We start from the raw sequence: 15,981 nt of genomic DNA on the forward strand, positions 1-15,981 counted from the left end.
CTCTCAGCTTGCCTATCTTACTGTTTGCTTAAAGCCATTTACATTTTTTCTGGTCTGCACATACCCAGAATATGAGAAAGACTACTCAGTGCATGTATTCTAGTAGTTCCCAGACAATCAAGTTGCAAACTTCTGAAACATTAACTATCTGAAGAGGAGACATATCTGGCAGTCAGTAGGTGATACACAAGGGGAACCACATGGGCACACATGCACAAATAAACATAATAGGAATCAGTAGAGAAACATTTTTGAAAACAAAGAGAGAAGCATTTTTCTAAATTTGCTGATTAGAGATAGAAATATTTCCTTACAAACTGTAATCAAGTATGATACAGTGGAAAGTGGTAAATTTGTCTCTTTTTTGCTGAATCACTGTCAGTGCTGTTCTGTCAGATATATCTGGGTGAAGTTGATGAAGAACCATCAGGAGCAGTTAGATGTGGGATTTCCCTGTGGCAGGTTTGGATCAGTGCTGTCTTCTTCAGCCTTTTCTGTTGCTTGAAGGGGAAAGGAAGGAAGCACAAGAATTTTGCCTAGGAAGAAAATCTAGTTGTTAAGAGCTATGCTGCAGTTCTCCACCTCTGTGTACAGTTTCTCTAGATCAGCCATCACAATACTAGTCAAATGCTAAATCAGATAAATTATGACAGCATGAAGTGAACCAGTATTTGGAGTTGACAGTGCGCTTTATCCTTATCTTGCTGCAAGTGTTGCTTATTGAGCTTACTGCACTACTTGTGTAGTGGTTTGAGCAGCACTGTGAACATGAGGAACATAGCAGTTGTTACCTCAAAGTGTGAGAAAATTTGGCACAGAAGGACAAAACTCAGTCTTCAAGGGCAGAAGAATCTCTTAGAATCTGGCCTCTCAACTCCAAGTGCCCCAGGTTCTCCCCTGTAAATGCAAATTTTACTTCCATTTACATAATCTACAAGATGTGTAGGCAAAAGGCTTTGCTACCATACTGGTTTGCACTATAGGTGGTACCTTACGAGTCATACGCAAAAAGCAAACCCCAGTGCTTGCTGTCCTTTGAAAGCATGGCTTCTATTTCCCAACAGTGGTGTAATATTTCTTCTGGAGTGCCATTTACTGAATCTTTTTTAAAGTGTACCTTTTTAAATGAAATTATTTGGCGTGCAGTTTGTGACAAGATAAGGCAGACATATAAATGATATTTTACTCAGAGTCACAGCTCCCAGAGTTTTATTTATGCTAAGCTTTGAGATATGGTTTTTCCTGAGGGAGCCAAGCTGTTACATATTATCTTCTAAATCTACTCAGTATTCATATTTCACCGCCAGCTGTAATTAAGTATTAGACATTTTCATTGTTGTTATAGAGATGAATTATTATAAAGATAATTATTATTGAATATTTCAGCATATGTACTGTACTTTATCCATTTAACACACACTAAAAGAAGCCCAGATGCAGTACCAAGCTCAACTCTATTTTAATCTTAAAGATGAAGACGATTCAAGGTAAAGAGAATTCAATTAACAAAGGCAAACCTAGATGTAAAAATATACAGACTTCTTTTTTGTTTTATATCACCATAATAAATAATCTTCTTGGAACATATAGTTAAATTTTAGTGTTTACAGAGTGTATTGCTAGTAGAGAACATAAACCCACAAGCTCTTGGATGCCCTCAGGTTGGTTTCCCTCTTATTTTGTGCTTGGGTCCTGTTTCTCTTCATTACCCCCTGGGTGCCTGGGACAACTTGCAGAGATACGCATGCCCGCACAGAGGAAATGTTTGCCAAGGCTGGCTTCATGGACGCTAAGCAAGCAATGCCAGTTCGTAAGTTTCAAAAAGAGGAAGGCTTCCTTCTACACACAAGCAACAGAGCCAAGAGCATGTGGGAGTTCTGCAGTCCTATTCGTCCTGTCAGGAGCTGCACCCTGTCTCTGGCAACGATGCTGCCATCACACTTCTAGCCATAACCAAGTTTACTTAAAACTCTGCAGGTCCCATCATACACATGCACAATGGTCTCTGTGCAAGTCTCTGAGGCTATTGAACAAATTAGGTAGCTAAAGTTGGGTGAGATGAATTCCACTCTGATATTTCACAGCTGAAATAAGAGTAACAGCCTGAATAAACACTGCAGACTTGGTTTATTCTGTTTTGTTTCATTTCAAATGACAAATTAATTAGGGGTTTTTTTTTTTAAGTTTTAGATTTTTTTCAAAAAAGGCATTTTCCAGTTTAGGAAATCTTAGATCCAGTTCACACATCTCTATAGGAATTCCATCATTCTTACAGTGTCATCTGAGGATTAAAACTGATTTTTCATGTCCTGTAAATTGTGCAAACTATGAGAATCTCACTGTAAACAGAAATCAGGTTTACAGCCTATACCATCTCAAGCTTTGTGGATGTACGCATACAGATGTATATGCATGAAATGAGAGAAGATCAGGACGTGTTCTATTAAAATCTGAAGGTTTCACACTTTTTTTTAATGGCAGGATGTAAATCTATACTGAGTGAAGCAAACATATGTGACAAGGGCCTATCAAGTCAGTCTCTAGAAGTGGATAATCTTGAGTCAATGCTGGAACTCCTTTCTTTATTCACCTTCCATGCCCTTGCTTATATCTCAGATGAATGCTTATAATCCTGTTCTCTGACAAGTTCTTCCTAAGAAAGAGATGTTTCTGTTCTAGCCTTATGACTCACACCTGGCATACCCTTTTCAGGCCAGAAAGAAATACAGGAGCTGATCTATAGTCCATTGACTTCAATGGACGTTGATCCAGGGGCATAAATTACATGTTTCTACGTGACAATTAAAACATTAACTTGTTAGGGCAGGCTTTAACCCAGTGAAACTGCCCTACAGTGAACAAGTTTTTCTTCCTCTATAAGACAGACGTAAAAACACCAAAAAAAAAAAAAAGGAAAGATTCAGACTTCTTTTATTCCCAGTGTTTGTGGGTATGAAATATAGTGATGAGCTCCTAAGTAACACATTATCAAAGTAAAATTAAGCATTGTGATTATGTCCCTAGCCTGTTGGCAACAAGCCATATAAATTATAAAATAGACCCAGGTATAAGAAATCAAATCATGAAATAATCAGGGCTCACAGTAAAATACTGCTATTCAGATAATGTACTTAAATGAGCTACATTGACTCATTCTGTTGCAACCCTGCACTTTAATGTAGCTAGCCACTTCTGCATACATATTAGTTCACCAGTGCCAAAAAGGAAAATGACCTTTAAGAAATGACCATTGTCCTCTCATTGTCACTTCCTTTCCTCTCATTTTCTTAATTCTGCCTGATCACTCTCATTTTTGGTACCTCATGCCTTCATCCTTTTGTTTCCTCAGACTTTTAATGTCACTCCTAGCTGAGATAGTTGGATACTCCACTTCTTTGCAATTGGACATTTTTGTAGTAAGCCTGGACTTCTTTATATCTCGAGCTTCTTGCTCTGTACTGAGTGATACCAGGAACATCCGTATTTTCAGGACTCTACCATCATGCCATACAAAATACTAATTCAAAGTTGGTAAAAGAAGTCCATGGCCCTGGACTTTATTGTGTGCTAATAGTATGTTTTAATCAAAGGGCTAGCTTCTTATCTGGGAGTTCAAATCCGTCAATGAAATACATGACCAACATCTTTGTACTCACTTTTTATTCAAATGAAAAAGGAAACAAAGTTTAATATTTTGACCACTGCATTTATTGTGTTGTCCTTTTTTTGTTGTTTTTCAAAACTGAATTGTGCAAATCCTTAGTGGCATGTTGGATCTGGACAGTACCCATTTCATTGCAGAACAGACAGTGTGTAAAGCACGTAAAACAGTAAGATTGTTCAGGCTTGGAAATGCTAGTAAGCTTTACTTACTGTGTTAACACTGTAAAATGAAAGATGTCTTTCTGCCCCACAGTGTTTTAGCTGTGAATGTATTTTCAGACATACAACCATATTCTACTTGGAGAGTGATGGTAGAGAAACCCCCTGAGAAGTCCTGCCTCCCCTTGCCATGTCCGAAGCACAGCACTTAACCAGAACCACTGCAACAATGGTCATGGCTAGAACTGAAACTGCATCCTTAGCTAATCTTCCAATGGTAACAAAGTCTGTACTGAGTATGTAGGCAGGTTTCGTGTGGTGTGTTAGAAATACACAAGCACAAATATTGCATAAAGCTGGAGGTTTTGTGTTAGAATTTGTCTAGAAAGCAAGACCCCTACAGAGTGAACCCTGTTAAAACTAGGAAGGAACCCTGAGAAAACACAGAAGAGCCACAATCTTCCCTGTGCCAAAAGAGCTGTTAAGAAATACTGCCTCAAAATCAAAAAACATGCTGAATGAGCAAAGGAGTGGTCAAAATAAAAACAGCTGATGCAGGGGACACTCTCCAACCCCGCAGACACACACACACTCACACACACATATACAGGCTGCTCTCTCTTGCAAGAGTTGTTGATTCCTAACTGTAAATGTCAAGCAAAATTCCTAATGGAACCTTGTCTGCTCTCTATGCGACAGACTGTGTAAGTCCAGAAAGGTGTAATTTACCCTTCTTTGTACTACAGTGGGCAAGTTTGTCAATTAAAACAATTACTCTTTTTACTTTGTGCATTTAAAAACTTCAATGTAATTTTGGTATGATTGCATGTTCAAGAAAGCGAAAACCAACAAACTTGGCCAACTTCTGAACTCTGTAACCCTGTAACCACTGGGAATTTCGTTTAAGCAAGGGGTTCAGAAATTTGCCCTGATGAAAACAAACTTTAGCAGCAACACAGGCTGGCCTCAGCACCACTAGTCAAACCAGTGATCTCCCATGCAGGTTCTGTTCCACTCCAGGCTACAGTTCCAGCACCACTCAAATCTACACTGAGGGCGAGGACATTTCATGTGCATGCAGCCACCTGCAAAACAGCAGCAGAATTAGAAAAGTTAATCAAGAATTATCAGTGTGAAAATCAACTTTCTTAGGTGCTCATTTATTAAGCAAGTAGAATGTTTAATAAAAGAGAAGTACAAACATGAAGAATATTTTTCCTGAGCTTTCTAAAACTTGCTACTCCATTTCATATTGTGGTGTAACATGTTGGTCTCACTTAAGGGATTGCAGGAGTAGGAGGAAATTAGGAATGACTGTACTAGGGTCAGCAAAAAGAGATGACAATCTGTGGCCTCTGAAAGCAGGCATGGAAGTGTCTCCTCAAGGATACTCTACCCTAGTCCAACTGTGAGCTAGAAGATGAACAAAATTCAATTCTTTTTTGAAATTGGATTCATCAATTTAGGGATTTGCAGAGAGTAAATCAGGAGATACAGTATTTGGTGGCTGACTTCTGATTATATCAAAATGAGAGTAGTAATTTAAGTTGATTTGACCTTCTTAGTATCTGAAGCAGTCTTTTGATTGTGTGTTTCCTGTGTGCTGAATTTCTTACTTGCCCATACTGTGAGAGCGGCTTTGATCTCTGCTCACAGCGTTGATCAAATGTTTATCTTGTAATATATAAAACATTAACATTGTCAAATGTCATTACAGAAATACATTTCAAATGGAAATTATGTTGCTTACCACACAAAGAGATGTCTAATTCAAACTGAAAGAAAGCATAGAGTATGAAGAAATGCAGAAATGTCATCTTGGTTTGACTCCAGATGGTGATAGGAGGTACAGGGAGTGCTTGTTCCCTACTGTATGACCTGCTACCCTTACACCACCATTTTTATAAATACCAATCCAGAAGGATCCTCAGAAGGTAAAAACAACAGGAGACACAAGAACTGGTCTGTTAAAATAGGCCTGCCTGCTTCATTTGACAGAAACAGAAAACTAGCTGTGATGGCAAGGTCTATTTAAATATTTATATCTTTTCATAAGAGATGCAATTCAGCAGACATTTTTATCTTATTTAAATGTAAGTGTACCAATGTCCAGCCTCCATGTCACACTTTACTTAAGGTTTAGGTCCAATCTTCTCTTACAATTTGTATTAAGCAATCACTGGGTAAAATACGTATCAGCCCTGGTACAGGACTGAGACCCCTGGGTTCCTTGTGGTCAAACGTGCTCTACCTGCTAAGCTACATAAATCATGTTATTCTCTGCTACATGGCAGCTGAGATCAGCAGTCAGAGTGGAGAGTGCCTCAAGCAACATGGCTTACAGCTTTGTGAGTGCAGAGGTCCTCTGAGAGATACGGATGGGTGTTTAAACTCACTCAGAGTGGGAAAGTGTTTCACTTTTTCACTCTGGCTAATACAGAAATGTTATTGGTGTACTGAAGTCTTCTACAATGCTTATAGCTATACAGGCTATTATAGAAAAGTTATTGACATAGAGAAATATAGGCTATTACAGAAAAGTTATTGGCATTGTCACTGCCCTTGTAAAAGTGTCCACAGAAGCATTTGGAGAGTGAAGACACAATTATTCTCTTGTGTGGACTCAGTGTACTCCTCCCACGTGAGGACTGCTGGCAGACAGTGCACAGTTGTCAGCCTCTTGACACCAGCTGCACTTAAGCAGGAGTGAGGTGATCCTTTCAGCTTACAAGTATCAGCCTAGAAGGTGGCATGTGCAGTACCCATGACCAGAGAAGAAAGCAAGCACTGCACTTTTTAAGCTTCATGCCTTAATTTGCAAGATCAGAGAATCACTGAAGTGGGAAAGGTAACTTTAGAGATCATCCAGTCCAAACCCCACTGCTCAAAGCAGAGACAACAAAAGTGGAGTTATCAAGGTTGCATGCAGTGAGTTTTAAATATCCTGGAATGGAGACACTTTCTGGGCTATCTGTTCCAGCCTTCAATCACCCACATGGTAAAAGCATTTTCTTATGTTTAAGTGAAATTTCCTGTGTTTCAGTTTGTGCTTGTTGCCTTCTGTCCTTTTAGAGGGCACCGAGAAAAGTTTGGCTCTTCTTTGCTCCCCACATCAGGTATTTCTTCAGTCCTTTTTTCGACTTTGTAACCTTTCATTGGACTCACTCCAGTCTGTGTACAGGGAAGGCCAGAACTGGATCCACCACTGTAGATGTGTCTCCCTGACGTGCTGCTGGTCATGCTCTTCCTACATGGTGCTGCTGGCCATCTTTGCTGCAAAGGCATGTTGCTGGCTCATGTCCAACGTGCAGTCCACCAGGACACTCAGGTGCTTTCCATCCTTTTGGCCCTTAACCTGTACTGGTACATTTCCCTTTATTGAACTTCATGAGGTTTCTCCCAGCCCATTTCCCAGTCTGTCAAGGTCACTCTAAATGGCAGCACAATCGACTGATTCCATTGTGTTGAAACTGTTGTGGCTTTGGCATTTTGCATTATGAGGCATTGTTCTGACATGGATCAGGGTAAAAGCAAGCAAAAATCTTTTCCTGCTCATTATCCGTTTTCAATAAATATTTTCTTTCAAAGATAAAAAGTATAATGGCCTTTATTTCCTTTTTGATACATTGGGGATTTTACAAGCAAGTTCCCTAAACATTAGCGGGAGTTGTGTAAATGGTGTCAAATAGGGATATCCTGTTTGTGACAAGTGACAACCTCCTGAAATTTAACAGTAAAGATTTTGTAGTAGAGTCTAAGGGAAGGTAAAGTACTGCCTCAAGTCTATCCAGAAGTCTTTTTTAATTTGGCTGCACACGAACTGTTAAGGATGAAAACTCAGGATTATTATTTGTCTGTTTCTAATCCAGTTCAACTTCTGTTTTCCAGCCTGTTTAACAAGTCTGTAAATAATTCTTTTGACCTACTCCTCTGTTATCTCTCCTCTGCTGCCTACCTTGCTCTCTACACTTTGCCAAATCTTGTCTCACCTTCCCACTCTTGAATTCATGCTTTCTTTCCTTCTGCTTCTTGTGCTTGAAGAAGTCTCCCACTTTCCATCTGCCAACTGCCTTCTCTTCTTTCATCAAACCCTAGATTTCAGGATTTTGTCCTGTTTCTTCCTCAGTAATATTACTGTGGTATCACTATTTGAAGTGTTCTGTCCTTGCAGTTTACAGTGTCTTACTTGGTGTTTTCAGCATCCCACTTGAGTAAATGCCACAAAACTGAGAGGCATCCTCCATACTTAATATTTCTATTATACATAGGCAATAATTTGAGTATATTTTAATTAGCATAAAGACAATTAAATTTTGGACCAGTATGAACCTTTAGGGTTCCTTTTCCCCATTTTAACCACCCAAGTGCCAGTAGATTACTTATATTCCTACACCGTAAGCATTGACTAGTGCAACCAGTTTGGCAGAGTTCATGTTTCTTCCTCTGACTTGCTCTTCTACTATAGGCATGTCACTGGGTTGAGATTAATCTCGTCTAAATTCAGCTATATACTGTGCAGAGTTCCACAGCAGGACTAATTCTCACACCCCACTTTTAGGTGCAGTTCTTATGGCCTACACTAGACACGCATTCTGTTTCATTGTGAGATGAGTTTTACCCTACAAATGTCTATGTTTTACAGTCACAATGAAAAATCTAGACAACTAGCTGAATATTCAGTCATATGAATACTACATTCAGTGTCTCTCTAATGCCTCATTTTCCTTAGCTATAAAACGGCAGGACATTTTGTGAGGCTTAATTAGTGGCTTTAGAACTAAGTGATTTAGATTTAGTGATTTCAAGATAGCTTAGTTAAAGTGACAAGCATTCTCTTGGAATAATAGCGTGCATGTGTACATATGAACATTCATACATTGATATTATAAAAATATTTTTAAAAGATAGTTAAGAATGAAATATCTAATAAATTTACCATTTTTCTCTACTGGAATATTGCAGTTGGGGCATGGCTTAGTTGTCTTCTTGATTGTTTCTCTAGATGCCTCTTCCCATCGAGCTTGCATGGCTGCATGTTCATCAACTACGTATCCCTGCAAAGAGAGAAAAAAAACACCTGTGGGCACAACACTGAAAGGCTGTGCTGCGTCACTATACCTACGTTGAAGCAATAACTGTCTATCCACAAGAAACAGGAGTGGTTGCCAGGCCAGGTAGGTTGGACTTCTTGAGAGATGCAGAACTTTGCTTCAAAATGCAAACTTCTTTTCTCCCAGTGTATTGGGTTAGATCCTGGGCTGCAGGATGGTGGGAGGAGATGCAGCAGCTGGAGCGTGTGCCATCCCAGGGGTCCTTCTTGCATCCAGCTGCAGCACTGGCTGCTTCCTCCACCCTGCTCCCTGCCCTGAGTGGCAGGCAGAGCCCATAGGAGGACACAGAAGGCATCAAGCCATGCTGCAAATGCATAAAGACAGGTAAAGCAGAAGCCAAAGAGAAGCAGGAGTCAGATGAACCCAGCTGAGGTGTGACATGTTAACACCATAGGTTTGATTCTGCTTCAGGAATTAAAGCCCTCCTTGCAAGGAGGACCAAAGCATCAAGGCAATGAAACACTTGGTAATACAAAATGGTGGGGTCCCTGGAAGGAAACTGTTTTTCATAATAAAGCATAATTCTTTGTTCCAGAGGTCTAAATGTCATTCAAACTTAAATTCATATAAATTTAAGAGGCCTTAAGAGGCACAAAGAAGAAACAGAAAAAAATTTGGAGAAAAGGTAAGAACACCCAACCCTAGTGAACAATGAAAGCATGTAGCTCCCCAGATAGAACGACACAGATGAAAAAAGTCATCAAGAAAAGTGTTTTAAAAGGGACTCCTGTGTTTGTCCTATTTATGACTGGGACAAAATTACGTAATATACACAAGTGTCCTACTTGGCAATTTCCTACCTAAAATGATAGTACAAGGACAAAAGAGATGGCAGTGCCTTGGGTCATTTATATCACACAAGGTTGGTAACTATGTGAATAGCATCTGTAAACAATGTATGTAGGTTCCAGCCTTGAAGTTCTGCTCTGTCTATTCATGGTGTGGTTTGTTGTTTTTTTTTCTGAGCATGTGGGAAAATAATGAGCTTGAACTAAATTACATCATTTGCAAAAATTCCCGTAACTTCTTTGTGTATATCTTCAACACACTTGTAGGCTGTGATGTGGAGACACTTTTAATATTTATTTACATGGATATTTTAAATACATTTATTTCTATCAAGACAGAAAAATAAAACTGGCCCAGATTTGAAGCATGCAGCACAATCATTACTCCTTGATTTCTGTTCAGCTAGTACAGGTTTTACTCACATAAAACCTGTGAGTTGTTGCAGTGTCAGTGATTAAGACCTAGATTTTATTTCTTAGCTGAAGTCACCTGAGTTAAAATGGAATAACAAAGAGCAATATCTGCAGAAACTAATTTCCAGCTCATCTGGTGGCCGTTGCAAGGTGCATTAAAAACAAAACAAACCGAAAAGAAAACAAATCAAAACAAAAACCCAAATCCACAAAACCCCAAACCCTAAGCCTTTTTAATCAGAAAAGCTCAACAATGGTATTATTTTTTTTTATTTTACTACCAACATCCATCTTCTCAGGCCTTAAATCCCTTTTGTTGCTCCTCACTTAATATTCTCCAACTTGCTGTTATTTTTTATGATGAGGTGACAAAAGTGAACATAGTCTTCTCATCTGTATCCTTAGAAGTGACTTTTACTTTTGTCTTTCTGCATCTGGAGAGGGAACACGGCTCTGCTCCCGGCTGGATTATTCAGCAGTTTGGCAAAAGGATGACCTCTATACAACATCACATTAGTAAGTTCTGGGAAACAGAAAAAGCAGCTCAGGCTAATAGCAAAGAACATTATCTAGTATTGATCTTGCAACACCTTGATCTTAAAGGATGACTTTAGTAAGCAATCTGAGCTAACTCAGAGAGTCCTGAACACAATACGGGGAGAGTGGGGAACACCTGACCAGGGCCTCAGTTTGCCCAGTGACAGAATGAAGATGACACTAATTTAATCTCATTGTAATGGGAATTAATTACTTAATATCTATACAGAAGATTCAAGATGAAAATCACTATAGCAGTGATAAAACTTTACTATTCTTTTCAGAATAATAGCTATATGAGACCAGAACTATTTTTAGGTTCTGTAGTCAACCCAAAAGAGGTTCACAGTGGCTCTGTTTCTCCCAAATAGTCCAAATCCAAACTGTGTGGTTCAGCACTTGGAAACACACTTTTTCTCCATCTTATTGCCTTTGTTGTGCCTAAAAGCAAATGAGAGTGAGCAAAATTTCACATGCCAAATTGATAATTTGATTTGTATAAAGATACTTGATTTTAGTTCTGAAAACAAATGCAAACTTGGAAAAGCTTAGGAAGAACTAAAATAACTTCAAAGCACTCATATGCAGTTCACCAAGAAAGAACAAATTGCTGAAAGAACAGTTAATTATTATATGAATATTTTCCATTGCAAAAATTCTAGCATGAACTAGAGGCAGCAGCATGAAGTTTTTGGCACATTAGAGCTGAAATGTCCCTCCTAAGCCCAAAGCTGCTGAATGCTAAGTTAAAAACTTCCTGCTACAGGAAGCAAATGCAGAGTAGTACAGTGATGGAGTCCTGATTCAGTAAAGAAATCACACCATACTGATCTATGAGCCTCCAGTGTTCATGTGCTTTATTTAGCTCTCCACATACAATCACTGCAAGCACACATACATTTATCTGTCTTTTTTCCTCAAACAATAAAGGAAAGGTGTATGGTTGTTCTCCATTACTAGTACCTACTTAAATCACATTCTTTCATCCTAAGATAGCAAATCTAGTCTCTTGACTTAGGTAATAGAGCAGGTTTATCAAGCAGAGGTGGCTCTCAGTTTATTTGGCCTCCTGGTCTTGGGTAGGACGTTCAGAGATACACGTCAGTTTGCCAAGGAGAGAAGACTTTAATCACCTGTGATACTGACCCCACACAATATGTTCCCCAATTATTACAAGATGTTTGCCCTACTAGTGAAAAGCTACTAGATTCTATGAATGATGCTTTATGAATTATTTTTTTTTAATGCTTAACTATGCTGCACATTATGACCAGGAATGAATGCCCCAAAATAATAGGCAGCTAAAGTAAAAGCTGTTGCAAGCATTATTCAACATCCCCTCTGCAATATTACTTGAGCGAGACCGTGGAAAAAGTCTGTCTTGCTATCTCTGGGTCACACTGAAGGGCATAGAGTTACTTCTGTTCTGCTTCTATGCTGAGTCCTTTGGAAAAGTTAACAGGGGTAAAGAGACCACAGAGACTGCTGAGCACCCTGCAGCAATACAAGAACATGTACATGAAAAGCTTTTTATGGAGTTAATCAATACCAGTCAGTACTGGAAAGGGTCTTACAGAGACAGAAAGCATCTTGAAATAGAAATAAAGTGTCCTTAAAGCAGCATCTCATTCAGATAATAGGGGACACATCAACTTCTCGGTAGAACTACATAAAGTAAACCAAGTATGTGTTCAGAGTCAGCTACTAAGTAGAATCACAGAAGAGTTAGGGTTGGAAAGGACCTTAAGATCATCAAGTTCCACCCCCCAGACATGGGCAGGGACACCTCACACTAAACCATATTACTCAAGGCCTCGTCCAACCTGGCCTGGAACACCGCCAGGGATGGAGCATTCACAACCTCCCCACGCAACCTATTCCAGTGCCTCACCACCCTTACAGTAGTACCACCCAGATAAAAAAATTACGGAAAAAGTTCTGTTCTGGAAGTATTAGATATATAAAGTTTAAATCCAATATCTACTGCAGAATATAATGCCTTATGTAAGCACACCTTTTTTATGATCATGCTTATTTTACTGAGCATAGAAAATCTCTGAAAACTTAAGACCTTTGATTCAGAATAAAATATGAAGTTGTTAGCATTATGCTGTGTTTAGCTTTAGTATATGTAATTTCTGGACTTCTGCTCCTTTGCTCTTGGTGCTTAATTCCTTTCTGATAAGCAAAACTGGTCATGCTTAACTTCAAAAATGCATCCTAGTGCAGCTTCCTTTACATCAGAAATACCTATTCTTTTGATCAGAAATACTCAGGTTTAGTTTAATTTTCCTTAGAAAAGTAAGATGAAAAAAAAGAAAGAAAAAAAGAAATGTGTAAAATGATGATTTTATGTGAAATACAGAATTTTAGAAAGGCTCAAAACAGAGAGTATTACTCATTTTCTAGCACGGATGTGAGAATTACTATGGATAATTGAAAGTGTTTGAAAGGAAAACAAAGAATAATTCATTGTACACAAAGCAATGTTCAGCCCACCATAACATTTAGATTATCACAGCCCACTAATTATTTTGGGCTAGAGCTCTAAGCAAAAGCAGCTTCATCTGTTAAAGCCTGATCTATGAGGGATGGTGACAGTCAGACTTGAATTTCCTTTGTTTTCTCAGCTTCTACTGGGCTGTTTTGTGAACATGTTCATATGAATTAATCTCCTGTTGTGTTTAGTGGTGTCTTTTACTTCAGTTGTGGGGGGTAAAAATGGCAGATGCCTAGGGCACTAGATAAACTGGAGGGACTTTGGATTAAATGAAGTTGTTTAGGAGTCAAAATAGCACAGAGGTGTACATGGCTATGGGACTAATGTTCTAGTCTAGAGACAGCTTTGGGCTAATTAAAACACTAAAATATGTCTATAGTTAAGGAACAGGAATGGTATCTACCAATGGGAATATGTTTCCCAAGAAAATAAAAGTGTCAGTGCCACAGGGATGCAGTTAAATTCACACGAAGCAGCTTTGTGCGAGCCGTTTGTCTGATGTGCCTAGGTAATTCTGCCATTAAAAGAAGTCACTTTGTGATGGCAGCAACTAGCTAAAATCAAAGTGATAGATACATCGTATTATGTCTGATACAGATGAAAGAGAAGTCCACAGAATAAAATCAGAGATCTCTGGTTTGGTGACACTGTACATCAAGGTTCTTGCACTGCCTCTTGGGGCCATTCATACGATCATGAATTAAATTCAGGTAGTTGTGAATATTGAATTTACACTGCTCTACAGCAGAAAATCTAATCTAATACAGGCCATTCTTGTATAACTGTTTTCCATGAGTGGAGTAAAGATGCGCCTTCTCCCATAGGTTGCAAAAAAGCTGCAAATGACTGTCAGCTTAACCTCATAAACAACAGCAGCCTGTCAAGTCTTTTTACTTTATTGCTGCCCAAAACAGGAATGCCAAAATTCTCTCTCTGTAGTTCCCATCTCTTTCTCATTAGACAGAAAGTTAAGACCTAGTCTCAGATTTCCTCCGGTGCATCTTTATTTATAACAGAGAGAGTAATTTTACAGGACATTTCCTGGTTATAGTTATTTTTCTTGCTCCTTTAGTTAGGCATCTGTGGGCTGAAATGTCCTGTTCTTGACATTGTGAATATACCAGCTACCAAATGCTCAAGCTTTCTTTTACAACTGCTTAAGATACTTTAGAAATCAAGCTAGGTGAGCCATTATTTTTTTTACAGCCATGTTTTATTTAACTTTTTAAATTTATCTGATGGCAAGAAAATCAATGGTCTAATAATAGATGTTCCATATTTCATACTGTGACTGAGGGCTCATTGAAAGATGTTATATATGATGAACCTCTTCAGTAGCTTTTTCTTTCACTAAAATGCAGAGAAATTATTAATGTTTCTCGTGGTCAGCATTAACTATTTATCATTTTGGTTAATTTCTCCTCTCTTCTGAGTAGAGAAAGAAGTTCCCATACAAATGCTGTGTGTTTCTCATTTTAGCTTTTGCCTGTAGTACACCATTTCCAATACCTCACCATCTGTTTTCCATGTTCTAAAAGCAGTAAGGAAAGTTTGCTGAAACAGTGAAGGAACAATTCTTAAAGTGATATTTGCAATATTTACAGCATATATACAAAACACTGACAGCCGTGAACTGATTCAGAAGGTCATGTAACTGTGGAGCCCAATATAATATATCTATTCCCTAACAACTCACTTTTCACTGAAGGTTCAAGCCAAAAAGGACATTGCTGCTTCCTTCATACAGTAAGTCAGGGGACACATAGTAATTCCATAGTTTTGTCAGCCTTATGGCTTTCTGTTACAATTTAATATACACATTGCATAGATTTCAATTCCACCACAACATTATGAGAAATACACTGCACCAAGACTGATTTTACTGAAGCATTAGCAAAATATTTCATGTCTTAGCATTCAGCTAAGGACACTTTGGAAGCACCTTTATTTGGGAATTCCACATTAAAATCAAAATTTGAAATATCTTGTTCTTACAGTGGGCCAATATGTTCTGCTATATAACTACACCAAACTGCCACCCACATAGAGACCCTGCATGCTTGCTGGAAACCTACAGGCATAAGAGATTAGACAGGATGCTGTTTAGTGGATGGATAAAGAAGCCTGGCAAATAATGACTGTATATTTTATACCACCTACTGGCAAATTAGAGACCTGCATACATGAGGTAATGGGAAGGAAAGATGGGCTGGAGGCTCACCTGCAGCCCAAGTGAGCTGGGAGCTTTAGAGGAATACATTACAAAAGCACTCAGCAGCGTGCCAGGTGATGTGACAGGCTTTCCTGGATGTGTGCACACACATGGATGTGCTTTTACGCTGCATCTGTGCATCAAAAAAGCATTTCTGGGAAGCAATCAAGGCTCATGACTGAGTTAGGTTTGAGCCCATAAACTATGGTTAGGGTTGCAGTCAGGGCCCCAGTGGCATGTGGTGATGAACAGGATCAGCCTACACTGATTCTGCTGAGGCACTGGTTTGGTCTGAGGGGTTCCCAGTCTGACAAGGGTTCTGGATATGTTTTATGCTGCCAGTGGCAGAAAATCGAAGTTACTGCCTGAATCCTGCTTTAGCTACACTAGTACTGTAAGGACTTGGTCCCAAAGAGCAAACAGCTGAGGTCTCATTTGAAGGTGGCAAATTTGGAGATATGTTTTGGTATTTTGGTGACCAAGGCTTCCATCTTAGGGCTACAGCTGGGAGAGGCAGCATCCCACAGGTTTGGAGTGGAGTTGAACACCAGAGGTTTAGAACATGTAGCTTTGTGGCTTAGTAAAAATGCTGTCGCT

At 39.0% G+C, this 15,981-nt stretch overlaps 1 protein-coding gene across 2 annotated transcripts in view; it reads right to left on the reverse strand.

Annotated features, from left to right (window-relative positions):
- Positions 1-3,645: 3,645 nt before the first annotated feature.
- Positions 3,646-15,981, reverse strand: part of PRKN (parkin RBR E3 ubiquitin protein ligase) — a 722,549-nt gene continuing 710,213 nt past the window's right edge. For both annotated transcript variants that reach the window (XM_061378740.1, XM_061378739.1), the window contains 2 exons: positions 8,759-8,876; positions 3,646-4,907 (listed from right to left, as the gene is read on the reverse strand). In XM_061378740.1, coding sequence (XP_061234724.1) covers positions 4,798-4,907; positions 8,759-8,876 — 228 coding nt within the window. In that variant the 3' untranslated portion in view covers positions 3,646-4,797. The remainder of the gene's footprint in view (positions 4,908-8,758; positions 8,877-15,981) is intronic.

The sequence above is a fragment of the Neopsephotus bourkii genome, unplaced genomic scaffold, assembly GCF_033783945.1.
Source record: "Neopsephotus bourkii isolate Nb327-2 ecotype Australia unplaced genomic scaffold, CSIRO-AGI_Nbou_v1 NB_1767, whole genome shotgun sequence".
Taxonomy (NCBI): domain Eukaryota; kingdom Metazoa; phylum Chordata; class Aves; order Psittaciformes; family Psittacidae; genus Neopsephotus; species Neopsephotus bourkii.